Source organism: Etheostoma spectabile, chromosome 12, assembly GCF_008692095.1.
Source record: "Etheostoma spectabile isolate EspeVRDwgs_2016 chromosome 12, UIUC_Espe_1.0, whole genome shotgun sequence".
NCBI lineage: Eukaryota > Metazoa > Chordata > Actinopteri > Perciformes > Percidae > Etheostoma > Etheostoma spectabile.
The window spans coordinates 8,037,217-8,065,129 of record NC_045744.1 but is presented as its reverse complement, the minus strand read 5'-3'; the positions used below and the strand labels follow the sequence as shown (position 1 = coordinate 8,065,129).

The window sequence follows — 27,913 nt, the reverse complement described above, 5'->3', positions numbered from 1 at the left end:
ATATGTCTTATTTTGCTCAACATAGCCTCCTAAAGCTTCTCTTAAATCAATAATCAAATCAGTTAACGCGTCTTTAAAACTACAGTGGGGGAAGCATCGCCTTGTAATCTAAATACAACGTTGAAGCGGCTCATGACCACAGGAAAAAACTAGTAAAAGGGAGAGCGCATGTGCACGCAGAGCAAGCAAACTGTTTGAGCAGTCATGAATGAGCAAGTGTAGCTCCAAGGCAGGTTTGCAGACAGGGGATCTAATATCATCACCATCGTGCTACTTCTAGCTAGTCTCTCCTGCCAGAGGAGTCTGCAGTCTAGACAGAGTGGGCAACATAGGTACCACTGGCATCCCCAGCTCACCCTTATCTTTCCTGAGAATCCACTCCACTGCTGGCAGAACTCACATGAAGTGGAGAAGCCGGCCTGAGCTTCATACAGGCAGATACCAGCATCAAGTAACTCAACGTGTTGGTACAGCTTGTACCACAATGAATGACAGATGTTGCAAAGGAATTGTTTTACTTTGGTGCTTCTATTAAATAGCATCTAGCTAGATAAACTCAAGAAACTTTTGGGTTGGAGTTCGAGTCAGGTCCTAAGTCTCCATATTGGTTCTAACTTGAGAAAATGTCACACACACAATGCCAAGTTAAATTAGCAGTGTGAGTCAGACTCAAGTGCCCATCACTGCCTCAAGTTGCACTATGGAGTTTTACTTAGCTACGAATTAAATAAATCACGTACCAATTTCTCATTTATATAGACTTACAGCACAAGCTACAAACTCAGGAGACAGGAGGGAGAAACAAAGAACTTCTAAATTTCAAAACACAAAGTTACAAAGACAAAAAAGTCTCTTTAATCTGTCACTAGTAGGACGCCATCTGGTTATTGGGGAGTCCTCAGAAAATCATCCACATAAAAGGTGGACTGTTTCACTCTGTTCTTAGTCTAAACAACTCCTAATGCTTTCATCTGCAACAACTCAGACTTTCAAAACTTCATCAGCGCTGACACTAAAGCCCAATTTTGTGTTGCAGGGCCCAAACTTTAAACTGCTTCTGCATGGCTAGAGGCTGAGTGAATGATCCCTCAACTACAAAGATTTGCTTTCATTTTTTAATCGTATGACCCTGTGCTTGTGTGTATGATTTTGTATAATCAAAAGCGCTACATTCCTTGGCCTGTCCTTGCAATAACAAGCATTGATTAATATGCTGATAAAACAGATTAGATTCTCAGGAGGGGCACTTGGGCCATTGAGGAAAATAAAGACTTCAAGATTTAAAGATAAAACAAAAAAAAAATCAGAGCAGTTTATTCTAACGTTTTCGGAACAAAGACCCACCAGGCTTCTGGGCTGATGTGGCCAGCATCTCCTCCTGGACGGTAGCCTGAACAGGCTCTGGATCTGAGTGCAGTGGAACAGCAAGTAATTCCGGTTTGGGGTCATTGTGCATTTCAGGAGGCCGCTGAGTGCCAGGTTCTAGGTCCGTGTGCTTTTGAGCCAGCTGTAGACCAGTCTCAGAGTCTGTGTGCATGGAGGCTGGCTGAGGGCTGAGCTCTGGGCCGGTGTCCATATCCTCTGCCTGTAGCGCCTGCTCTGCAGCAGGAGACTTGCAGTTGGAACAAACATAGTCCTCTCTGGGGTGGATTTCTGCTTGGCCTGAGTTCTGACGCTCGCACTCCAGGTGTAGCCATCTGAAAGGAGGGCAAAGGAATTTTAAGGGATTGTTCGACAAGGATCTCTGTGAAATATTAAAATGTGACATATTTATTACTGAAGTTTTACTAGTGTTTCCTTACTGTTATCAGGGAACATACAATTGCTACAAGAATAAAACAAGGACAAAAAGTGTTGTTGTTTTAAGTATTTAAAGATATAGACAAGTGCTCCTTACCTCTTACAAGTCTGGCAGAAGACTAAGTCTTTGTGATGCTCAGGGTCCAGGATGCAGGCGCACATAGAACAGCACAGAGCAGGGTCCTGGTTTTGGACGCAGTTCTCACACAGCAAGCTGGTGTGGTGCCATTGCACGCTGGTTCGTGTTCCACATTGGATGCATACTCTACAGTTCTGAGAAGCAATAGGAGTAATATGTCTCTCAGTCTCAAGACAATTAAAATACAGTGAATACAAGCATGGAATCTGTCCAGGCCTACAGCCAATGTGAGTATCTTTATGACTGTAACTCTTTTCCAGCTAAACGTATGAGGTAGACCTGGGAAATATGACCCTGGCCCTGATGAAATGGATTTACAAGGCAGTTTTCTAATCAGATAGATAATCTAGATTAACCAGTTTTTAATAAATGCCAAAAAATAAAAACTTTTAAAACATTGGCATCAAATTTATTAGCTAGTTAGCTATTTTCCAAGACATGGTCACGAAGCCTGTTCAGAAAAAGTGTACCAGCACATACTTTTTCTCAGCAATTTAGTGACTTTGCAGCTTAGACTGGCCAGCCACTCCACTTGAGTAAGCCTTTATCTCATGTTTAGCCTGCCATTCTGGTGCTCAGACATGACAGAGAAGCATGACAGTGCATTGAAACTAAAAGAAATTATTTTTATTGATTGGTACTTCAGTCAGACATTTGCACTCAGAACCAAACTACCATGTGAGTGGGGACAGGGGTTGGTGGCAGGTTGAGTCACATAGCGAAGACCTTTAAATCACCTTCTGACTCTATTGCCACCACCTTCTCAGACCACTGCAGAAAACTGGTTGGTGTGTTAACCAGTCGCCTGAGTGACAAGCACAACATGTATTCTGCAGGAGGATGATGGTGGGGCTGCACTGAGGGATGTGTGTCTCACACACCAAAACCCCACACCACACAACCCACACACACACACACACACACACACACACACCCCCACACACACACACACACACACCACACAACACACACCCCACACACACACACACACCACACACACCACACACACACACACACACACACCACACACACACCAACCACACACACACACACACACCCACACACACACCACACACACACACACACCACACCCACACCACACACACACTTCTTACGGCACTGAGACTAAACTGAAACCTTCAAAAAGATCAGCTGGTGTGAGTCATTTCTTAACCACACAAAGTACAAATACAAACCACGAAAAAGTCATATTCTCATGGGTAGTAGACATTTTACTCTGTGCCAGAGCAAAGATTCATATCTTGAATATTTTTCCATTGAATATTAACACCCACATACATTGGGGATTTTGTGTTGCAGGTTGCAGCAAAATTATACCTGGGGGAAACAATAGGCTGGCACTTCAATAGTAAAGTAACTCTAAAATATGTTTACATACCAGTCAGATTAAAGCTTATTTTAAGCCATCCAGAATCATATGAGGTCTTTCCTACCTTACATCTCCATCCATTGGTGGGAAGAGTGTCTATAGCAGGTTGTAGACAGAAGGTATGGTAGCCTTTGTCACACATGTCACACACCAGCATTTTTGTGTCCTCTCCTGGGTTCCTACAAATAGGGAGAGAGAAGGTTGTATGAAACGGGACAGCATAGAACGTCGACACACTGCACATAAAACAGCAACAACCTACATTGATACACATCGTTGATGTTTTCATCTTGAGGAGGTTTCTTAAACAATTGTTGTTGTTGTTTTTTATAATGCTTTAGTTCTCAGTTGAGCACTTGCTACCCTTTGATTTTCCAAATTGGGTGTACATTTTTGAGACTTTGTTTGACGTGATCTGTTGATACTGGATCTCAGCGTTATGGCAAATAACTAATTCCATTAATTATCATGTTATGAAAAAATTAATGAATTAATCAGAATACAAAACCAGCTTGATCCTGCCATAGCTACATGTAATATGTGCTGTCTTTTCTTATTTTTCAGAAAACAGATGGCAAATCCAACTCTGTTGTCTGGGAACAGTTAACGTTAGCTAACCCTGCGGTCCCTCTGCCCCCCCGCTGTAGCAGACGTTGTATTCCCCTGACACGCTGTATTCCCTTACTGTTTAAAACTCTTTCCAGCTGAGTGCATAGGCCTAATGCTCAAACCAACATGAAAAAAACATAGTAATGTTCCCTCAGCATTCAGATTTTGTTAAACTGTATGTAAAATGAGTCAACATGAGTCACATAATGTTATTCTAATGTGCCATCTATGTGCTGGATTTTTCCTTAGGTAGCTACTAGTAAAAACTATTAGGTAGCTACTAAATAAGCCACTGAGGGCAACATTATTGTTCATATTTTAGCACAATGTTTAATAATGACAGTACACTAGTAGTGGTTATATTGAGTGAAAATGTGACGTGTGATGCAATATTGTGTTATGTATCTTGAATTGTTCATTAGCTGTGTAAAGTTATGTGTGACATCTGTAAAAGCTGAACCAAATCACAGTAGTAAAACAGATTTTATTCTGATCCCAAGACTTTTTCTTTGAGATAAAAGGACACTAAAAAAATTATACCCTGGACACTATCCATTATCCAAAGGTTAACGAGTAATCATTTTAAATAATTGTGATTTCAATATTAACCAAAATAATCGTGATTATTTTTTTTTACATAATCAAGCAGCCCTAAATGATAGTATGCTAAAGTATTAGCCCACCTGATATACAGTAGCCGAGGGAATATAGTTGTGTGTCACTATGTGTTGGTGTGCCACATTTCTAATTGTAAGGTTGGCAAGGAGTAAGGACAATTAATTAGTTGTGGCCTTTTCCTGACCAACAGTGGATGAAATGTTAATTATTTATACCCCTATAAATACAGTCAAGATTAAAGGTTGGTATAACTTCCACAATAAAAGCTATTTTTATGCTCAGGCAATGACAAAAGGATTTCTATGTAAGAATTTTTTTATGTAAATATGTAACAGACTCAATGGACAGTGTTCACCTAAGGCAAACAGGCCTGGTTGCTGGCAGAACTAGAGGGCTGTTTAAGTAGGGTCAGATGTTACAAGGCTGAGCTTCAGGCTACAACATCTAGTTAGCTCCTCACAAACCACAGAGGTAAACAAACAAGCAGTAGGCACAATGCATGTTAGCTATAGAGAAAATGAATAACACGAAAGGTGAAAGAGACGATAGAGTGGACAAAAACATTCAGTCTGAGATACATTATTTAGGTGAATGGGAAGGTGACTCACTTGCATGTCAGGCAGATTTTGCACTCGGGGCACTGCCAACCTGCCCTCCTTAGAGGGGTCACAGCCATGTCTAAGCACATCCCGTGGTAATGCTGACCACAACTGGTGCAGAAGAGCTGGTCCAGTAGGTCCCCTGGGCTATCACATAGCGTGCAATGTACATCATCTACAACTATGGGCAGAAAAATGAAAGAAAAAGAATTTACGTCAGGAAAATAAGCAAGACAATCTTATATCAGACAGTACAGTTGATACAATGTAATTTCGTCGAATTTCTAATTTTTACTTAAGTAAATCATTGTACTATTGCTGTATGTTTCCAAAACTACTTGACTTACATTTGTGAATGGCCAGTTCAATGTGTTCTGGGCAGAGGAGCGAGAGACTCCTGATATCCTGAAAGGTCCCAGCAGCCCCCGCACAGGGGAAATGGTAGAGTTGAGCACATCCTTCAGCACAGCACTTGACGGATGCTCCAAGGCGCTTACAGTATGCACAGTGCTGCAGAGAAAGAAAGATCCCAACATATGCCTAAAATGTCTTTATCCAAAACTTAAATTAATTAATGGTCAAGCCAATAACAAACCCCAAAACATTTTTATGACCGACTAAGCTTGTATAAAGACAGTGCTTGATCCTTTAATGTCCCTTTGGAAAAACAGTCATCTGGCTTAGAGAAGACCAACTGTTTTAAGAACTGTTTAAACCCCTGATCACATTCATGCCAGAACATCATCTATCCCATATTCCTCTCAGTTCTATGAGTGTGCACTAATAGCCACTCTGGAGATCAAGTGCAAGACTTGCTGATGGGCTACACGTCCAATGGGCAGCAAACGCAATTGGAGAGCTGTGCCACTGCTAACACTAGGAGCTAAGCTGCCAGGAGAGCTCAGCGCTGTTGAGTGGCGTGACCTTTTCCATTTCACAGCTGAGAGATCCACGCTGCCGGGCCGACCTTTACCAGCCAGTCTGATCCATCAGCTTTGCTGTGCCTCACTGAAGCAGTCCCTCCCTGCTGCCCCAACACATTAAGATGGTGTTAACACCTATTAGTCCACGGATGTTCTCCCCTGACTCACCTTTGTGCTCCCTGAGTCAATGGCTCTGTCCACATTAAGCAGAGATTGTCCCTCGCCCTCACAAACACCTTCGGACCACAAGGCACAACTCTGATGTGCCCAGCATTGCCCTGAAATTTCAAGACATATAAAAAGGTGCTTCTTATTAAGGATGATCTAATTCATACCTGGTGCATATTATGGATCAACAAATTGAGCTTTTACAGATAATGTATTCATGAAAAATGTTAACTTTCCTTTAAAAGTGCTATCAATGCTTTGTAAAAAGGAGTAAAAATGTCTATTGGTCTTACCTGACTCAAAGAGAGACTGGACGTTAAGATCTTCTGGAAGGCCGACATGAGAAAGTTCATCCCAAAATCGACTGGCTGGGTCTGGTTCTTCCTCGCAGCTTTCAGACCCACTGGAACAAAGCAAGTGGTTTTGTCAGCCAAGGTTTTTTTTCTTTCTATTATTATACAAGAGAACAGCTATAATATTTGAGATAACAGAAGGAAAGAGTCAATTTAGGAATGCATCAAGAGTAGAGACATTGACGTTGAGGACGATGTGCAGTTTTTACAAAAGCAAAGAGAAGAAGACAGAGAGAATGATCTGGGGGAAAAATGTTAGAGAGCAAATAAAAAGCGGTGGGGGAGGAGGGAGAAGGGAGGAGAGGAGGAGGGAGGAGGAGGAAGAAGGCCATCTTGTTTGGCGTGTGCACAAGAGGCTGGCTGTTCTGTCTCATGAAATCTGTTGAAAAGGATGCGTTTCCCTGAGTCCCTGGCTTGAACTAGTGAGCTGCATAGCATGCGGAAAATGTGGAGAGGGAGCATTAGCATTTAAAAAGGACCTTAGTTCCAGTAAACAAACCAACGGCCAAAATCAAGAGACTGGTGTCTGGAAGCATGATGGCACCCTCATGACACAGCCTTGACAGCCTATTGTTTACAGCCAAAGTTTCATCACCTCATTATGAAATTATCTTCTCCTACCTCCTTACATGTTCACAGTATTACCCTTTGTCCACCCTCTCTGCTTCCCTGACAAATAAATAAAGAATTTCTCCTCCTTCCCTGTGCTCCCCCCTGTGCCTGTGTGTGGCACAACCAAGTTCTGTCCACAATAACCAATCACACAGCAGCAACACCACCACCACCACAGCTTCTCGTTGACTTGGCATGCGGCCAGACCCATACTGCTCTCACTGCCCATTACGTCACTGGGAACCCAGAGAGACACCCAACAGCTTCCAAAGGACCAAAACAAATTAGGCAGCAGTCCAAAAGAGACCAAAGAGGGTATTTTGTAGGAACAATGTGCAAATATGATCCTCTATGGATATCGCTCATGTGGACCCTTCACCTGATGTGGCATCCCTGGGGCCTGGGGACATCAACTACTAAGGCAAAGTAATTATTTATCCTTCAATTGTAGAACACAACACAACACAACCTGCTAACTGAGAGGAGCCCTTTAGGTTGTCAGGTCTGTGTGTTTGTTTTGTGTGCATGCTCCTTTGTGTGAACTAGTTAGTGTGTAGGTAAATATGCATGTGTGATTATTTATTAACCACCACAATTGTTTTCTTTGACCAGAATAATCCAGTGAGTATCAATACTGCTTTTCAGGGACAGGGTAAAAGGTAATGTCACCCAAAATAAATTAATTATTTTTCGACAAAAAACAACAACAACAGAACACCTAAGTCACAATAATTATTTTACTACATTTGTTATTTCTCCATCAGTGTCCAGTTCGAATTTTCCCACTACAGGTACTCATCACAGATGACTTTAGTATCCCGACCAACATTGACAGCCAAACCACTTATGACACCGGTGTTAGCCAGAACCACTTACTTCGTCTTTTCCCTCTGTCCTGAGGTGGTCTCTCCGGCCATTTTTGGCTGAGTGGTTTTATCACCATCACTGCTTTCGTTCGTTGAGCCTCTACCACCCTTGTGACTGAAGAGGGATTCAAGCTGAGGCGTGGTTCTGAATACTTGCAGATCCCCCTGACCCAGCAGGCTACGGCCACCGCAGTAACAGAAGGCACAGAGACGTTCACTGAAACAAAGAAAATGAGTGGTAGGGGTTGTTTAATTATATATACCTACTGTGACTTAATACAGCGCCACGCATGTCACCATGAATTAAGGCCTTCCTCCTCTGGCAGCAGCAGCAGCATACTGCTTACCGGTATAAGCATAATGCCTACATTTGTGAGGCAAGCGCACACACTGGCCACATTTCCACCTGGTATTAAAATCTGATCTGAGTGATTCGATCACAATTGGACAGCTCTAATTACAAGTGTCCCCACCTGGCGATAAAATGTGTTTTCAAATGTGTCTTGAATGACCACTTCAGATCCAATTCAGATCTTACTTACCCGCTCTATATGCAAATAATTATGTACATCATTTCGATAGGCAGGTTGTGCGTTTGTGTGTGCGTATAAATTTCGGTTGTTACTCTCACATAAATCATACATTAGAAACGTGCGTTGACTAATGAAAATGCACTGCCTACAATTTGTCAAGCAGGAGAGAAAAAAAAAGTTATTTTATGTTTCATGTTTGCTTATGCTTCATAGTGATAGCTTTTAAATAATAACAGGGGGGGTTTTGTTGTAAAGAATTATAGGAAATGAAACTGTTCCACCATTCTACTCCACTCTACTATTCAATTTCGCTGGCTTCTAAATAGCAAAACAACAAGTTGCAACGTAAGAGGAGGGCTGTCTGTAATAATATCCTACATATTAGTTAATTCAGGGAAGGTTTATGAAACAAAATAAGGTTATAATGACAACTGCCTTTTCTAGGCAAGAGCAGGGCACAGAGCTCCAGACAGCTGCGGATATAGGAGCAGGCAGCACCGGAACAAAAACAGCAAAACATCGCCTATGGATGTATGGTGGGGGGAAAAAATAGTTGTTGAGAACTTTAACAATGTTTATCACATTTTTAGCGGACTTGTTAATAAGATCCCAGGAGATTCTGTTGGTGTGCCCTCCATCACCAACATCGATAGCAGAGACAGACCACAAGATCGATTACAACCTTTAACAGTGGCACCTGGGAGGAGAGTGTTGGCTCTACCAACTGATGACTCCATTTCAATTCACCCATGCATGTGCACACAGAAAGGCAAACAGCATGTCACATTGCTGGACACAAATGCTTATACATGTACACATTCATTAAAAACCCTTTGAGAAATGAACATCCATATGTGTGTGTGTCTTTCTAAACAGTTATGGGCAAAGTTTAATGTTTCGAACCTGCTATTGACTTCTCTACTAGCTGGGAGAGATGGCCCTGCTGAATTCTCAGCTGGAGGGCTCTGTGGCAGAGGGGAAGAGGGCTTGTCCTCTTCTGGAACCTCAGTGACCACCACTTCCACAGTTTCCACTGGCTGGATTGGTGTTTCTGATGGTAACAAAAACATAAAAGAATCAGTTAGTCAGTAAGAAACAACTAAGCATTAAATCTCTCCACAGCATTTATGAGCACTGCAGCCTATTCATCATTGGCCTCAATGCTATTAGCTGCTCTTCAATTCATTGCCAATTATGACTGTAAATTCAGCATACAGCTTTTGAAAGGTGCCATGTGCCGTAGGGCAGGGTCTTAGGTTGATTGTATTCTAGTCCAATCCTCCAGGCCAAAAACGCAAGCTTTATTAGTGAGAAGAGTGGTAAAATATGGGGACGATATGCTCAAGCCTTGATTACAGTGAACCCACAAACAAGACTTACAGATGCCAAAATGTTTTAAGAAGTGGGATTTAATATTAATGGGAAATATTATGCATGAAATACAACTAAACTCAATTGTGTTACTATTATGAGTGCTTTTGATCTAAATTATAAAAAAGGGCTCAATTCCCTGTGCTAATCATACAAAACAACTCCCAAAAGTATCTCTCACTGAGACTTTGGGCCATGCAGAATTTTTATTAACTTTTCATTGAAATGTAATTAGGTTAATACTGCAATGATTCATTGTCATCCAATGGAATTAGACAAGGAGATATTCAAGCTCATTTCCTCCAAATAACTGAATGCAAACTTTGATTGATTGATTGATTGATTGATATATTTATTTCGAACATGCAAGAGAAAGTATATAACTTCTTTCTATGAGCGAGTCACCTTTGTTTTTTTATTGATAAACAATAACATTGTTATTCTGGTAAGCATTTAATATGTCACTATGAAACCCAAGTCTTGACCCTTTAAAAGCACATACAGATTTACAGCTTGATCTCAGCTGCATACACATCACTTTTGGGACAAAACTGTATAGAAATTGTGGACTTCATTTTGGAGCCTGGAGGCAGAGAGAGCCGCTGAAAGAACCACTGGAGTTTTAGTGGACATTGGAGTAGACTGAAAAGGGAAAAGTCAAGTGCAAGTTGTTGTTTTTTTCCCAAAAGAAATAACACAGGGAATATTGTTAATGTTTTAAAACTCCTAATGATTGGCTATTGTTTGTGTAACATCAACTACAGCTAATAAAAGTAAAGCTAGCCACTGGCAGAATATTTCTAGCACAGCAACAGGGCAGCACTGAGATGTATGAGAATGGGAGGCATGGGCACGTGATGTGATGTACACACATAAAAAAGCACATAAATGGGTCTGGAGAGACTGATGGGATTTTAAAAAGCTTTTAGAGGGCATTAGCCTAGGGCTCTTTCCCACTGCACCTCAATACCAATCTCGGCGCAGGAGGAAAGATGGAAGCAGTAAGGGGAGGAAAAAAAATACACACCCACTGCAGCTTCACAGCTCAAGCTAAACCCTTTCAATTATAGCCCTGAAGTAGAAGCATGGGGAGCCAAGAAAAAGCTCTCATCTATCCTTCTCCAGGAGAGGGAGACTTTTCTTCTACCTTTACTGAAATACCCTATCGGAGCACACTCTCCAGGAGGCTGCCTTGATGTGCAAGTTCAAGTCTTATATTACTACCAACGTAACCAACGTTTACATAATGGATAAAAAAAAAGGGGGTTGTAAAGTCTCACCTGTGTCCTGAGGGCCTATGGACTCGGTTATCTCAGTCCCATCCATGCTGTCCTCCTCATCCACAACAACCCTTCCTCTGGTGCGACCCCTAGGGTAAGGAAGAGACACAAACAAATAAACAGAGGCAGTAAATAAAAAATAAAAAAAAGAACAAGACATGAAAAAGTGCCTTGCTTTGTGTCAGGAGGGGGGTGGCGGTCATGAATTAGTTAAATATAGTCACAGCTGTCACTGATTTTTAATGGAGGCACTCAATGCGCTGGGCGGAAGAGTGGTAGTGGGGGGTGTACAATACAGACTGGTAGTCAGGTTTAAAGATGGAGGTAGGCCAATCTGGATAAGGCTGCTAAAGACTCAGGTTGAGAGATTGGGCATTAAAACAAAAAGGCACCAGGCATTAAATGACTAGGTGACATGGTTATAATGAATCAAAATGTAATGTTGCTCATACACTACAATTGATACGTGTGTGTTCATCTTCAAAGTAGCATGAAACAAATGCCTTTATCATTTACAGACACTGGAGGGATGGCGACTCATTTGAGTCTAACTAAACATGCTCCCGTTGAAATTCAAATCAGAGAACAGACATGACTTATTAAATGTTAATAGCTATGTAATTAAAGACAGAACAAACAATTATCTAATCATGAATGTGCACAAACTGACCTGCAAAATCATCATATTCAACACAGTTTTAGTTTGTAGCCTAGCTGTGGCACAATTTTGTCTCTGAATACTAAATTTATTGAAATCAAAGAAGTATGTTCATCAAAATCCCAACATAATACATAAAAAAATCATTGCTGGTGTATTATTGAGTTTTTAAGGCAACTAAGCAAAAGATTTATTGTAGATAGGGGTGGGAGTATTTTTTCAAACTGGTGTTGGTTTATTCATTTTAAGAAGGGCTTTGATTTCTTTTTGTCAATTCACGCTTATGTTAAATGATAAAAAGGGTTATGATGGAGAATGTTTTTTTTTATATTTAAAAAAAAAAAAGGTATCCAAAACAATTGCTGTGTTTATAACAGTACCAAAACACAAGTCCTACTCATATTTAATCACTTGTTTGATGAACCTGGTGCATTACTGACCTTTTGCATAGTGTTTAATGTGCTCTGTCTAAACACAACATAGTATTCCTAACACAGTGCAGCAGTAGGTTAACCACAGCGCAGTCAGAGGAAACAAACTGCTGTGGTTTGATGTACTTAAGGCTGCTCATTAATTGAAATATTATTGAAATTGCAATATGGACTAGTGCAATATCTAAATTGCAGGAGGGCGCAATAGCCAAATCGCAAATTGTGTCAAGATACCATTCTAAATTAGGTATTGTGTTGCTGCAGATGTTCCCAGCCTCCAAAAGAAATTTGTGTTTGGAACAGATCACCGCAGAAAATCCCACCATCATCATTTAAATTTTAATTTAATGGAAAATGAGAATCATGCAAAAATGATCATTACCTCCAATATAGTGAATATCTGTCAATATAAAGCAACTAAATATTTTCCTCATAGTGCAAACCCTGGTTGAAAACTGGACTCAGACTTAAGCATTTGTGGGCGCTCAGATAGCTCAGTTGGTAAAGCGGGCGCCCATATATAGAGGTTTACTCCTCGACGCAGCAGGCCCGGGTTTGACTCCGACCTGCGGCCCTTTGCTGCCTGTCATTCCCCCCCTCTCTCCCCTTTCATGTCTTTGGCTGTCCTGTCGAATAGAGGCCTGAAATGCCCAAAAAACAATCTTAAAAATAAAAACGTAAACATTTGTTCGTTCAGAGGACCAATAGAAGCTGCCAGAAATCCATCCAATACTACTGGCCACAACAGCTGCATACTGACACTCCTTTCTATAGGACACAATGCTAAAAAAAATGTTTTTAAGACTATCGAGGAAAACCTTTAATTCAGTTGTCAAACATACTGTGCTGTAGTAAATTTAATTGCACTGTCTAGCTTTAGTTTGTACCGAAGTACTGGCTCAAAACAGTGTATTAGCAAATACTCACTAAAAAAGGACTTGGACAGAGATCCAAGGCAAACAACTTGATTAGGATATCCCTTCTCATGTGTCTACCTCCTGTTGAGTGACCCAAAAATATCTTATTACTGCTTCTGTTCAAGATTTCCTCTCATGTGTCATGGTAAATGTAATCTTAGCCTTTTTCTTACTCCTCCATGTCATCTCTTAAAAGACGTCATCATAATTTTAAAACGTGAAATTTCAAATTTAACCATTATAATGACAGTGCAACCCTTCCCATATTTTCCTGAATTTGCAATGTCAGCAAATCAGACTGCCATGTCTACATTTCCAACCATTTGGCTGTTAGCTGCCAACTCAACAGATGCACACACACCACACAACACACACACACACACACACACACACACACACACACACACACACACACACACACACAACACACACACACACACACACACACACACACCACACAACACACACACACACACACACACACACACACACACACACACACACACACACACACACACACACACACACACACACACACACACACACACACACCCTTTTACATTCAATATGGAAAGATGGGTCAGTGTCAGCATCCTCCAATGGAAGCTCTGTTAAACTAATCTTGGAAGCGACGTGTGGAGGGAATAATTGTCACGGATACAAATTAAATAGCAACATCAATTGTTAGCATGATAAGTGGGGAGAGAAACACAGGCCAAATGAAAGCAGAATGTCTCATGGGTACTCAGGAGCATACAGGGGGTTGGAAGTGAGGGAGGAGATGGAGGGATGGGGGTGGGCTAATTTTCAGTGCCACTGGAGAGAGAAATCACAAATGGCTGGATGCCAAATCAACCCCTCCCTCTAAATGACTTCCATGTCAAGATAAGGAACAACCCTAAAAACGCAAGAATGACAGAAAAGGCCTCCAGCAAACTTTGGCTAAAAACTGCTCGACTCAAACTTCAATGTCTTAATGAGGTTAAAACTAACCTAAGTAACAAAGAGCTATTGTAACGGCACAGAGTAGTTGCTGGGGCAAAGATGGGCTGTCTTGGTGTAGTTTTGGTTTGGCAAAATCTGATCTTATATAACTCTCACCGCACTGACAAACCAACAAATCAAAAATGACAACTGATCAATATGCAGTTACATTATAATATCAGAATCAGAAATACTGAAATATATGTAACTATAATATATAATTAGGGATGGGCCTGTATAAGACTGACGGTATGATAACCTTCCTTTCCGGTATTCAGTATTTCCTCTACGTTAATATGTTGATGGTGGCCCGCCACGGTAAAATTTCTGCTGCCATGGTATATGAGACACACAACATGGTTTCCGCTATGTACACCATGCTCACCGCTCCTTCAGCTGTTTATGAAAAGACAAAGTCGCGATTACACGAATCAGAGCTGTCTGCTCTACTGAACTCAAGCGAACTGTCATCTGCTCTCTCTCCCCGAGCAACTAGAACAGTGACAGGACGCCATCACTCGTGAAGTCATGGCGACCAAGTAAACAACAGGGGGAATACTGACTCCTTGTCACTCAATCTTAGGCAAAGTGACAAACAGCGACGAAAGCCGCAACATGAAATCTGCACTCACACAGGTCCCGTGAAATATGACAGCTACAGATTATAGGAAATAGAATTGTGGACACTGAATTTGATGAATTTACCGTTCATCAGACCCCAAATGAGACAAGAAGCTATTGTTAACAAACGCTGCGGTCCCTCTGCAGGACACGCTGTATTCCTGCGACACGCTGTATTAACGTTAGCTAGCAGTTTTAAAATAGTTTTCCAGGTTAGTATGGGTGCATACTGCACAAAAACAACATGAAAAGGTAGCTAGTAATGTTCACTCAGCGTTTTGTTTTGATGTTAAACTGTGTGTAAAATGAGCGTGATGTTAAATCACCGGTTTCAGGTAACCTCCCTACGGTACCGTCTATTTGCTATTCTATTCTACGCTGGTATTGCAAATACAGCTTTGAAATGTATTATTTTGAAATATCTGGGTAAAAAAAACACACACAAAACCCCATTAAACAAACACAATGCATTTCAATTTTTATTTTATTTTTTATTTTATTTTATAAACACTGTGCACTGACAGGGAGAGGGATTTCTAAACGGCACTTTTTGTCATTGACGTCTCATAAAAAAACAGCTCATACCTCCGGAACAGTATGACGGAAATCTTTTTGTGGTTTTGAAATCGTGACTTTTTTCAAATCGCGGTATATCTTGAAACGGGTAACCGGCCCAGCTTATCCATAACTTTATAAAAAGTCTTTGATGCAATTTATCAATTTGCAAAACATACTGTAGGTCTAGACAGACAAGGCTCTAATTATATAAATTTCCGAAACTATACTTCAGCTGATCAGCACAATCAGACACAAGAGAACAGAGATATTTAAAGTTGCAGACAGCTATGCACCCGGATCAAGATAACCGTGTTTACACCAGCATCAAGACCAGCAAACCATTTACATCTTTCTGTCATATATCAAGCTCATGTTTTGAGTACCACGCATTCTGTCTCATGGGCACTTCTTTACATGTTCACAGCAAACACATTTACTGCCTATAGCTAATGACATTTAAGTGGGTTTTGATTCCAGAAGGCAAATCCTAATGCAGAAATGATCTGTGTGTGACATTTTCATCTATGACCACAATCTGATGTTTTACACACCGAGTAGTTGGTGGTTGTGACGTCTTTACATAGACTGCAACTTAACATTCAACTGTAATTATACAACTACGCTAGAGGGATCAAATTACAGCACTGAGACAGCCAGTTATTTCACTCACAACGCTCCAGACTAACATTCAACCCCATACCCTGCACAACTTATCCCCCCCACAGTCCCACCACAGGGAGAAAGAGATGAAAAAAAAAGAAAAAGGTGAAAATAATGCTGTGGTAAGTAGTTCCAGCTAGCAGCATGCTGCCTGGAAAACCTGAAAAGGATCATGCTGTTCCGAAATGGACTGACTAGCAGATGGAGCGTGGGCAAATCTAGTAAATTCCAACTACCATGTCTACAAGAGTGCTTTCTGACACATCCTCCTTTGTCACAAGCAAATTGGCTTTTATCACTTAACATTGGTAATTTTAATATTTATACACACACTTTTGTACATTAGAAGAGGAAGCCAGTTGTACTGAACACAAGATTGTGCTGTGAGGATAATTCCCAGCTCTGTGATGTGGTTTCACTCTCAAGTGTATGCAACTGATCATAGTGTCAATCAATCAATTTGTACTTGTCACTTATCATCCGATTACAGTTGGCACAGTTTAGTTCAACACTGCAAAACAGGTAGTTATAAGCCAAGAGGACCAGCCACCCATCAGTCTATTGTTTTTATGAATAATAGCATGATAAGAAATTAGTTAGCATTGAAATGGCTGAAAGGCAGTACAACCTGAGGTCTATCGACAAAGCTCTGATCATTGCTCAGAGTTGGTGGAGGGGAACATTTTATGGTACATGAACTCACTGGAGGTGTACCGGATGTAATTAAATAAAATCTTAGATAGGATAGTTGTGGTATTAATACTAAGCTATATACCTCTCTGCAACCTTAACAAAAACATGTTTTTACACAAGCAATGACCATGACAACACAGACCATTACAACAGTATAAATAACTAAGAAGAGCAAAAAAGAAAAACATTTTTGCTGAAGGTTTGCTGTTTAAGCATGTACCAGGTCATCCTTCCACTGTGGCATTAACGCATTGTCTGGATGCTGGCAGATTAAACAATCTATTGGGAGCAGAGTATTAAGATTGATTCAGAGGAGGGACTAAGGAGAGAGTTCCAAACCTTGCAGGCATTATATTACAGAGCAGCTCTAAGCTGCATCATATGTTACAACAGAAGTCACAAAGACGCCAGGCACCTTGTAACATGCCTCAAGACATTTCACAAGTGGCCTTACCCTAAATCAAGCTTTTAGTCCATTTAACCCATGGTAAGTCTAGTTTTACCAATTAGAGTTAATTAGTAACATAGTGTCAAGCAAGTATTGTTGGTATCCACAGTTTGATATTCAATTTGTTGTAAGCCGATTTAGAATGGCGGATAAAAGACAGACCTGAACCATGTTTGATAGTCTCTTCTCTCATTCTGGGTTATGTACCAGATTCGGCGGGATTTTTATGCCTTATTTATGGTTTGAATCTACGCGGTAGGTACAGTATGTAAGCGTAGATACAACCCCTAAGTTCAGAGTTTCCCCCAGAAAGGTTTTTAGGCAGCCAACCGCTCTACCACTCAGCCACAGCTGTTGTAATTGGTTCACTTTGCCATGGCATGGTAGCATCACATTTCCTCATTTCAGGATTCTCCAACAACATGATTGGAAGAGAGGGTTAACTTTCTCTGTAACAACTTTCCAACCATGGTCAGGGAACACACTTTGTTTCTCCATCACCACCACCGGAGTCAGTAATGGCTCCAGAGGTAATCCCCATCACTCGCTCTCCCACACACTCCCCACGCACACCAACTCTGCTATGCTATTAAAGCCAAATGCTAAGTATAAATAAGTATAAAAGGGTGTAAGTATAAATCCTCACAACAACTTAGACCACTTACGTAGGCTACAGCGTAGACTCTGCGTTGAGTCAACGTACTACTATAAATCAGCCTTTAGGAGGAAATAACTTTCCAGTGTTATTCATAAAGGATGTCTTTGTTGATGACTCCAAATATGAATGGGCCATGCCTGTGTGTCAAGATGCACCACTGCCTTCTCCTATATCAATCACAAAAACCATAAATGTGGGTAAAAAGTGTAGTGAACCAGGCATCTGGCCGCAGGAACCATTACTGAAAAAGGTCTTTTTATAAGTAATAATCTTGTTTTAAGTCTATATTATATCAGCACCACCAAGTTGCATCCTTTTCAAGGAATGAGTGAATCATCTATGGCATAAATATAAAAAGAATTATTTATTTGAATAGCCAAATACAAAAAAACCTACTTCTTTCTGTTCTTAGATGTGGATGAAGGTGGCGCTTGGGGTAGGATGGCAGCAGCATCCTTGCGCGGCCTGCCACGTGGTCGCTTGTCTGAGTGGGCAGGACTTCCTGTGGATGTGGCCCCTACACTGCTGGAGGGCGGTGAGGGTCCCTGGTCAGAGGGTTCCACAGTCTTATCCTCTGATGACATTCTGAAAAAAAGATTTAATAAAAAAAGATGGGATCATGGTGTGTTACACGGCAGGTCAACTTGGATAACTTTTTAAACGGAGAATAGACAGATGCTGAACAGTTTACAGACTTTTAAGAAGTGTAAAGTGGATGGAAAAAACAAGATATGTCATGGGAAGGATTCTACATCACCCCACATCAAGTGGCTCCAGGTTTTCTATTTGCTGCAACCCAACCACTGAAAGAAAACCCACTACAAACAGCTCAATGCTAATAATGATGAATGCTAGGGGTGTAAATAAAAGGTTTGGTGCAATATTATATTGGGTCTTTAGAAAACGATACAATATTTGCTGATATCAAAAACGTGATACACACAGACATAAGATTTTGATTTGATTCAATTTAGCTGCGAGCGATCAATATAAGACAATATCATGTGCCCATTAAACACAATCAGTTACATTTTATCAACTCACCAAAAGCCACTAAAATAGGATTTGACAATTGTATTACCGAGCTCTTCCAGATATTTAAACCAAAAATATAGGGGGATGCAATTCTTGTGGACCTGACGGGAGCAGTTTACACCTGTGTTCTAGTCTCTCCCACTAATGGCACTTTTCCACTACATGGCACCTCCTCGGCTTGCCTCTACTTGCCTTTTTTGGTTTTCCCTTACAAAAAAAAAAAAGTCCCTGGTACCTGCTAACAAGTACTTTTTGTTTTTAGTACCACCTCAGTCGAGGTTCCAAGCGAGCTGAGGTGATACCAAAAGATGCAGACTACTGATTGGTCGGAGAGAATCGTCACTAATAACTGCATCATCATTGCTAGTGACAGACACGGGTGTCCTGAACAAACCCGCCATGTTTAAATAGTTTAGCCAACTTTTTTTTTTTTTTGCTGCCTCCAGCTTCTTTGGATACTAATTTGTCTTCTGGCTGTGGCAACAGCCACATAGCAAGAAAAGCAACACACCTTTGACGTTCTGTGTGTGTCGCATTAGCTCACGGCAGTTTTCTGCTATGACGACCAGCCGTGCTCGCCTTACGCATGAGGCGGTACCAATCTCCGAGACAAGCAGGTAACGTGTAATGGAAAAACGCCATAATTTCCCACCTCAGGATCTAGTAACATTCCAGGGAAAGTGCTGGTATGGCGGTGGTGTGAATGTAAGCAGGAACGTTGCAGGGATACGCTTTGTTTGACTGTCCCTTACCCCATTTATTCCGACATTGTCATGGCTATTCCCCCCATCTATTCTGGCTATGACAGGTGTGAAAAGGCACAAGGCAGAAATTTTCCTGAAAGCGGTTGTGTGAATAGTAAAAATTTCTAGCAGAACCTGAAATGTTATCCCAGTAATGAACGAGAACTATGTGTGAGAGGCTTTATTTAGTCTATGTTCTTAACACGACGGTGTCAATCTTGGAAACCCAGCTCTTTAAATAAGTTAGTAAGCTAATGTTAGTTAATGTTATAATACAGCTAATATACGGTATTGTAATATATATTTTTTAAAGTATGGACGTGCCTCCTTACGTGCGCCATTCAAACTACCGGCAGGGCAGTCACAGGACCATTTAAGCAAGGAAGTTGAATATATTTACTTAACGGTAACTACGGAGAAAAGGAGTTGCTCCAAGCAGCATTTTATCTAAAAGAGGAACTTTCTATTTATTTATATATACATTATTTATTTATATAATTAGATACATATTTATTGCATCGTTTATATTTATTGCATCATTTAATTATTTCAGATAACACGTTCTTGCGATAACATGACAAGTGTATGCCAGGTCTATACAGCTTAGACAAACACGCGGCTAGCTCAAAAAGCGTACAGATAACACGCCACGTAGCTTAAGAAAGTTGGTGTGTACATTTACGCAAAGTCATGATGCCATGTTGATTAATTTGCTAAGAGGAAACTCAATAAAATGCCTTTTGCCAACACTATAGTATTAAGTTGCTGTGAGCTATGGCTGGGCAATATATCGATGTATCGATATTGAGATATGAGACTAGATATCATCTTGAATCAGATTTTGGATATATTGTAATATGGTATATAAGGGTTGTCTTTACCTGGTTTTACAGGCTGCATTACAGTGAAGTGGTTTTCTGAACTTACCAGACTGTTCTAGCTGTTCTATTATTAACCCTTACCCACCAAGTCATTAATCATTAAAGCATCGACAGTCAACCATACAATATCGACCAAGTTATTTGGTCAAGAATATCATAATATTTAATTTTCTATTTATCGCCCAGCCTTACAGTGAGCCATAGCCTACATTCACCACTTCTAAACAGAGGCAAAACATAACGTAATCAGAGATTATTCCTTCACAGCGCTGTGCAATACAAGAAATTCTCAATTGGGCAGACATCAGTTTTCATTAGACTCACCCTGGGGCGGGTTAATTAAGTCTACTGTTAACTTACAACAGTAACAACATTGCTGTCACCAAAATACCCCAGCGCATCAAATCCCCTGCTTCACCGCTGTCACGCCACTAGACCTGTATGGAAACTAAGACCTCTTCTGGTTAACGATCATACGACACAAGACAACACCGTCGCTCTTTCTTAGTTTCTCTGTGCACACACACACAAACAGTCCGGTTCTGGTGGATGATGAGTGCAGATATGTGCTGATTAGCGGAGTACATGACGCTATTGTCTGATTATTCCACATTTTAATTGCGATATTTTGTGATAACGTTCTGAATCGGCAACGTTCTCTGTCAGGTAAATCAGTAAGTCAGTAGCAGTACGGTGGAGTTATATGTAACGTGGTTTGCAGTCCTTCTGTAAGTAATTTTGGGGTACAATTTGGTGTTGAATTCTACAAGCACCAATACCACAGGCCAAGCAATCAAACTGTTCCAAACAGGCACATTTTCAATGGGCACCATAATAGTTTATTAAATATTGAATAAAATGGCATTTCATAGAGTCGACTGCGTCCAGTTACAAGTCGGAAAAACAAGGGTATGGGGACTCTAGGCAGATTAGCCCTCGTTGGCGATACTATAACAATGCATTTTGTGGAATTTTGCACATGCAAACACATCAGCAACATGTCAACAGATAGTATGACAGTACTATGTACAGCTGATTTAATGAGACACTAAATCACACAGAAGTGCTAAAAACAGTATATTCATACAGAGTTCACTACTGTTCAGTGTACCGTACTGGTCAGAGGAGCCATGTTGGATTGTAAGGTCAGGGCTGGTGCGGTCAGACTTTGGGGGCTTTTTAGATCATTCCCAACTAACTTGGATATTTTGACTTCTCAGTTCAACCTAACACAGCATCGTAGCCACAGACTGTAAAAATAATGATCCCATTTATTTTAAAAATGAAGATAAAGCAGGGAATGCTTTAGGGCATGGCTACACGCCGAGCTGTCAGTCAGGACAGATGCTTAACAATGCGTATCCATGGCATGGTGTAGGGCTGGGCTGTATATCAATATTATATTGGTATCGGGATATGAGATTAGATAGTCTTAGATTTTGGAAATCGTAATATTGTAAATGGTTTAATTGTTGTCTTTTCCTGGTTTTATATGCTGCTTTACAGTAAAGTGATGTAATTTGCTGTGCTACCAGACTGTTCTAGCTCTTCTCTTATCCCACTTAGTGATTATACCTACATCACTGAAGATTAATCATCTTAAAACTCGTTGTGAAGATATTTTGTTAAAGCACCAATTGTCAACCCTATAAAATTGCCGCAATATTGTCTTCGAGGTATTAGGAACCGTTTTGGCTTTAGTAAAAAAAAAAAAACAACAATTGAGTTTAGCAAACGTGACGTGCGGGACACAAAGGAAACGTGACACACTGGCCTCACTAGCCCCAGTCCCCTGGATGAAAGTTTGGTGTTTTACCCATGCACCACCCTGCCCAACCTCCCTACGCAGATCCGCCCTTTCATACTACTCACAACGGCGTAAAATCACACGCTATCGCAAGGTCATGTAAGTCAATGGAGGCCAAACTTCATTGATAAACACGCTAAAAAGTGAGTATGCATCCTGATAACACGCCAACATTCAGGCTTTTCCTTTTAATTTGTCACTTGCATGTATGGTGTCTGTTCATGTGCCACACTGATTTGAAGGTGTTTTCCTTCACGTGTTGTGAACATCAACAAGTCTCTCTCAGCAAGGCAGTGCAGTTAAGGCTTGCAATGTGCTGCAGGCAAGTAATGCAGAACAGCAAGTGTGTTGTTCTTCACAGAGCGAAATTGTTGCAGGATAAAAGTTTCTATGAATAAAGATTTGCACTGACTTTTTAGTTTTTGGGGCTGAAAGCACTGTCAAAATGCTAAATTTCACAGCAAACCTGTGGCTGACCACATCTAGTGTAGACAGTGATGGCTGACTGCAGCTGCTGCTGTTGTTGTGCAAGATAAGGACAAAATTAACAAGTGGCTGGTCAAGAGATTTGAGCATCTAGTAAAGTAATAACTCATTTATAAAACCGGGGCTGAAAATGTGCGTACACCACTTCCCACATAAAGGTTGTGATTTATAAAAAAACAAACTTGATGGGAAAATGTGCGGTCCTCCACGCAAACGTACACATTTTAGAGACAATGGGAATTGGTGACGCAGATGGTGAGGTGGTGAACTGAAGTCAGACTGCAGAAAGTAAATATGGGAATAACGATTACTCTTAATATTTTCAAGTATTGATGTCTCATCATGAACATTTCTTTACTCCATATCATCCACATTATGACTCCATGGAATACAGGATAGCACCAAATACCCTATCATTAGATAACTGCAGAACAGTGTAAATAACTAATTATCTGTCTTTAATACTGTGCATATATAATCGAATGTCAAAGTCTGGCACTACAGCCATTAAGCTCTCACGCAAACGTTACGCTTAATGTCCTTGTTATCGGTCCGAACTTTAATACAGTTTGTGGCAAGTTCTGTGTGAAGAAACATGTGTTTGCCTTTTGGACTTTGTCTTCAAACTGTATCTTTTGGTGGGGGGTATAGTTGATTTAGTAAAGATCATACGCACAATTTTTTTTCTTTTTTTAAATGAGACCCCAGATCTCGTTCTTAGCAGATAGTGGAAAAACAAGAAGTCAGTTACGTTGAATGAGATGCTCGGATTGGTTTGAGTCTGCTAGCAGGTTAGTTGGAGAAGCCCATAGCACTGTATATTATGGCTGTGTTTCAGTGAGGTTATTTTGAAGTCTCAAACCTTGCTAAAATTAAAATAACTCATAATTATAAAGCTAAACATAGGCTAGATAGACATATACAGTAAATAGTTTGTTGGCCCATGATTTCCCTGCATGATTGTAAAGTAACATGAAAGGTTTGTGGTTTTTGGAGTCTTGTGACTAGGCAGTGATGCCGTATGATAGAAGAAAATATAATGAAACCCTAGTACAGCCTAACTGGGTTGTACCAGTAATACATTTTTTTCAATAAATAATTAATAATTAGAGAAGACAACAAAAAAATCAAACTGAGATCAAACATATATTGCCCATGTTTACTGAAACCTAGGTTTACATGTAGGGTAATCCAAGTATTTTTTTAACGAAGAATCATCCTTTGACCTTTCCAGAATTAACCTGAAAAAGGAAAAGTACCAGTTTTTGCACATCATCCTTTACAAAAGCAAACTTGTTCCAAACAGCAGACGTAGCATCTTTTCACCCACTAGTAATAATTTCAGAAAGATAAATGCAAAAATCCACATATGCCGCTAACCTGTTTTTTGTACCAAAATACAATTACAGACTTCATTATGACTAATCTTTAGGATGAGTCATGAGAAAGTCAACTTTGCTGGTTTTTATTTTCAGTAAAATGGTGTAAATCATATTGGCCTAATTTGACATTACATTGTATTATTTGCAATGCAACTTAATTTGTACAATGCAAAGTCAAATTTGGCCCCATACTATATAAATTTGCTTTTAGCACATTTTGTTGTCCTCAACATTTATTTATTTTTAATTACTGCTGGCTAGGCATGAGCTGTGGCTTGAAAAGGACATTGTATGGCCTAAAATTATTAATTAAATAGAAATTAGAGAGGCAGGAGAGGTCTAAATTTGAGCTGCTAGATATTGTGGAACTGACACCATCTTTTACTGCAGATCTCTGGTAATTCTCTCTCTCTCTCCCCTATATTGGCCTTAAGGCTCTGGACAGATGGTGAGCCAATAACACCAAAGTCTATAAAAAATATTAGTAATTACAATGGTTAGGCGGTCAGAACACATATTCAGAAATGAAGGTGAGCATAAATCCTTAGACAAGAAACAGGAGTACACTGTTTCCCTAAAAAACTAAGTAGTGATGTAAGACAAATTAGTTGGATAATGACTTATTATTAACCAGATTTACTAGGTAAATCATAAACGATAGTTATGAGAATAACATTGACTGAGGTTAGGATCTGGTGACTACGAGGCAGTCACGACCACCAAAGGTACAACTGGAGACATGCTAACGTTAGCTTTTGTTAACTCAAGCTTGGGCACAAAGCAGTTGCATATAGCTAGCGATAGCTAGCCTGTTGTGTTCAACTCTGTCGCCTTTTCTTTGGCGACCACAGACAAAAGTAACATTTACATAGTCTTAATGTGACTGAAGATGCAGAGAAAAATGAAGCTAGATTTCATGTTTAACTGGCAATATCAGACTGAATTCGGCTTTGAGAGACATTAGTCAGGAAGATAACTTTAAAAGAGGTTCACATAGCAAACAGGTTACCTATGGTTGCAGTTAGTTGGCCAACTCATCGTACTAGCTTGTAACTAACGCCTACGCCAAAACACAACAATAATGCTTCAGCCTTGTGTTGTCCCAAGTCTATTTTACGTATATTGGTCTGGGGATAATGGCAAACTCAACGGGTAACATTAACTACGCGTAACTCGCCAACTTACAACTGGGTACGGGGCAAGGATGAGCATTTGTGCCCAACACACACAAAGGCTTGGTCTATTCAGTGAAACGGAACTGCTCTGGGGAACTACAATGCTACACAAAAAGTGAAAATGATACGTTATACAATGACGTAAGCTTCAATTTCTGCTCTTCGGTTTAAACTAGCGTTGGTTGTGTGTGAATGAATTGTTTATATTGTGTTAAACTGTAAACATAACGTTACCTCTGTATTTCTGATTAAATAGCACCCAATAACCGTTTCTACTGAATGTTCCGTTCCGTTGAATAGTCTGAGTCATGAAAGCCAAGGCGGCGACAAACCCCCAACATCAGACTGGAGGTAGATAATGTTGGTTCAGTTTTACTTCACAGGGTGAATGCCAAACAAATCTAGCTTGCATTAACAATAATGTAACATCTCACTGTTGCTTACCTTCCAGCCCTATGAATAGCGAATTATCCTCTTCATATCCAAAATACTGGGGGATGAAACGTCGCACTTTTATCACCCAGCTAGCAAGCAAGCTAATTGAGCTAGCTAGCCTCTCTCCAATGAAGCAACACCGCAGTTCTCAAAAATGCATACCGCGTATCATTATATTCCAATGTTGCAATGTCATTCCCAACTTTGCCCATTTGATGGAAAGGCAGATGATGTTAATCCAACAGAAAACCTCTTCACTTCCACTCGCATTTGTGGGGATCACTTTCCTTTCTCCAATGACAGCTGTCGTCGCACGAGTTCGGGTTATATAGCTAACGTTAGTTGGTGTTAGCCACCCAAGTCTACAGCCAACAATTTTACCATTAACGTATTAACAAACCAACGCTGAAATCCAAGCGGCTGCAAACGTGAACACCCTGTAAATGAAACTTTAAATGTGAAACCTCAGCGAATATAGCGACGCGCAAAGCAAATGTTGGGTGCCGACCGCTTGGTTGGCAACTGGTTCTATTTTCTTCAGCATCGACAAGCTGCGGGACCAAGCGGCTAGGAGACTCTCGCAGCCAGCCTGCCACGCAGTAACAACTGCCTCCAAAGACATGTAAAAACAAACATTAGCTTTCCAAAAATAACATTTCGCCTGCCACAGTGCCCGAACTGCGAAATTACAATGAAATTTGACTAAATTAAGTTGAAGATGACGCTTCGGTGTACTCTATAACGGTGGCCATATCTAATGATAAGTGGCACCGAAGCACAGCCCCTCTAGGCTCCTCATAAATTAGATCCACCTCCCCTTACCATAACTACGGCACACATCTTTCCAAATCGTTGTAGACCGTCGATAAAGGGATGTTTCGTGAGTGTGGAAAATGTTTAATAACATCGATGCGAATATACGATATAAATACCACGCAAACCATTTGACAATTTCTTCAAAATACTCTCTGACCCTGCGGAGGGATATAGGCATTTAGTAAATAAAATAATGGCTACGACTGGCTGGAAAAGATGGTGCCTGGATTCGTGCTGGCTCGGAGATGGATTGGCAACTGTTGGTGCTCAGGCTCATGCAAATATTTGCCAGCGGCAGCAGTAGCAGTAGTGACTCAAACTGACTCAAAATGGATTAACTTCAATCCGCGAATGTGCGGGTTCTCTCGTCCAGCTAACGTTAGCATCCCTTCAGATGGAGCACGACCATCTCACTGGCTGACGCACGACACGAAAAGGTCTCCTTTACTGCTTTCTTTCTCTCACACACACACACACGCACACTGAAGCAGGCATTGCATCGGGTATTATTTGGTAGCGGTAGCCTGCAAATAGGCAGACATACACGCAGGGGTTAAATTTTGTAAAAGCCCCCAGGGGTCGGCTTCCAGCCGCTACACATATTGCAGTACATAGAGCCAGTGGGTGTGTATGTACGTGCATGTTGTTTTTGGGCGCTTTAAGATAGAACTTACAGAGTTTCTTTGAGAGAGGACTCAATAAATGGAAATGGAAATAAACACAGCCCTCTTCCTTTAAATGATAATTGGCACACCTTTCCTAGTCTATGAGCGCCCCCTGCTGGCTAATACAACACAAAACGGCCACCATTTTCCAAGTTATTATTATTTTTTTAATATTCAGTCAATTGGAGACAATTCAAACAAATCAAATAGCAGTATACAGCTGAGTGACACATTTAAAAGGGAATATCTGAATTATTTAGCCCAGTACAGAAACGTATTCCATTAATGGCAGGCGAGGTCACTGTTTAGACATAATATGAATCTTATGATATGGCCTTTACATTTATGCAGCACTGCAGTTGTTTTGATAAGGCATGGTGGAAAACTAATGAGACATTTTATGTTGGGTGTTTTTATGTGTCACTCATCTGTGGTCAATGGGGTCGGATTGCATAAAAGGGTCAGAAATGTATGGTATATGGTAAAAACAACACAATCAGATTTTGTGTCAGTTACAAGATAAGACAACACTTTACTGTTGTTTTTTCCTTTAATCTGTCACCAAAATGTACAGTATCAGTTCATGCCCAGTATTACAC

At 40.5% G+C, this 27,913-nt stretch overlaps 1 protein-coding gene across 9 annotated transcripts in view; it reads right to left on the bottom strand.

Annotated features, from left to right (window-relative positions):
• The window catches only part of kmt2cb (lysine (K)-specific methyltransferase 2Cb), a 69,389-nt gene extending 42,787 nt beyond the window's left edge, over positions 1-26,602 (bottom strand). For 7 of the 9 annotated variants that reach the window (XM_032532006.1, XM_032532009.1, XM_032532008.1 and 4 more), the window contains exons 1-12: positions 25,843-26,602; positions 18,286-18,474; positions 11,262-11,350; positions 9,514-9,661; positions 8,088-8,294; positions 6,540-6,649; positions 6,247-6,356; positions 5,503-5,665; positions 5,165-5,336; positions 3,394-3,508; positions 1,898-2,073; positions 1,324-1,697 (exon numbers count right to left, since the gene is read on the bottom strand). In XM_032532006.1, coding sequence (XP_032387897.1) covers positions 1,324-1,697; positions 1,898-2,073; positions 3,394-3,508; positions 5,165-5,336; positions 5,503-5,665; positions 6,247-6,356; positions 6,540-6,649; positions 8,088-8,294; positions 9,514-9,661; positions 11,262-11,350; positions 18,286-18,473 — 1,852 coding nt within the window. In that variant the 5' untranslated portion in view covers position 18,474; positions 25,843-26,602. The remainder of the gene's footprint in view (positions 1-1,323; positions 1,698-1,897; positions 2,074-3,393; positions 3,509-5,164; positions 5,337-5,502; positions 5,666-6,246; positions 6,357-6,539; positions 6,650-8,087; positions 8,295-9,513; positions 9,662-11,261; positions 11,351-18,285; positions 18,475-25,842) is intronic. The other 2 variants (XM_032532010.1, XM_032532013.1) reach the window with 1 other exon arrangement.
• Between the last annotated feature and the right edge of the window lie 1,311 nt (positions 26,603-27,913).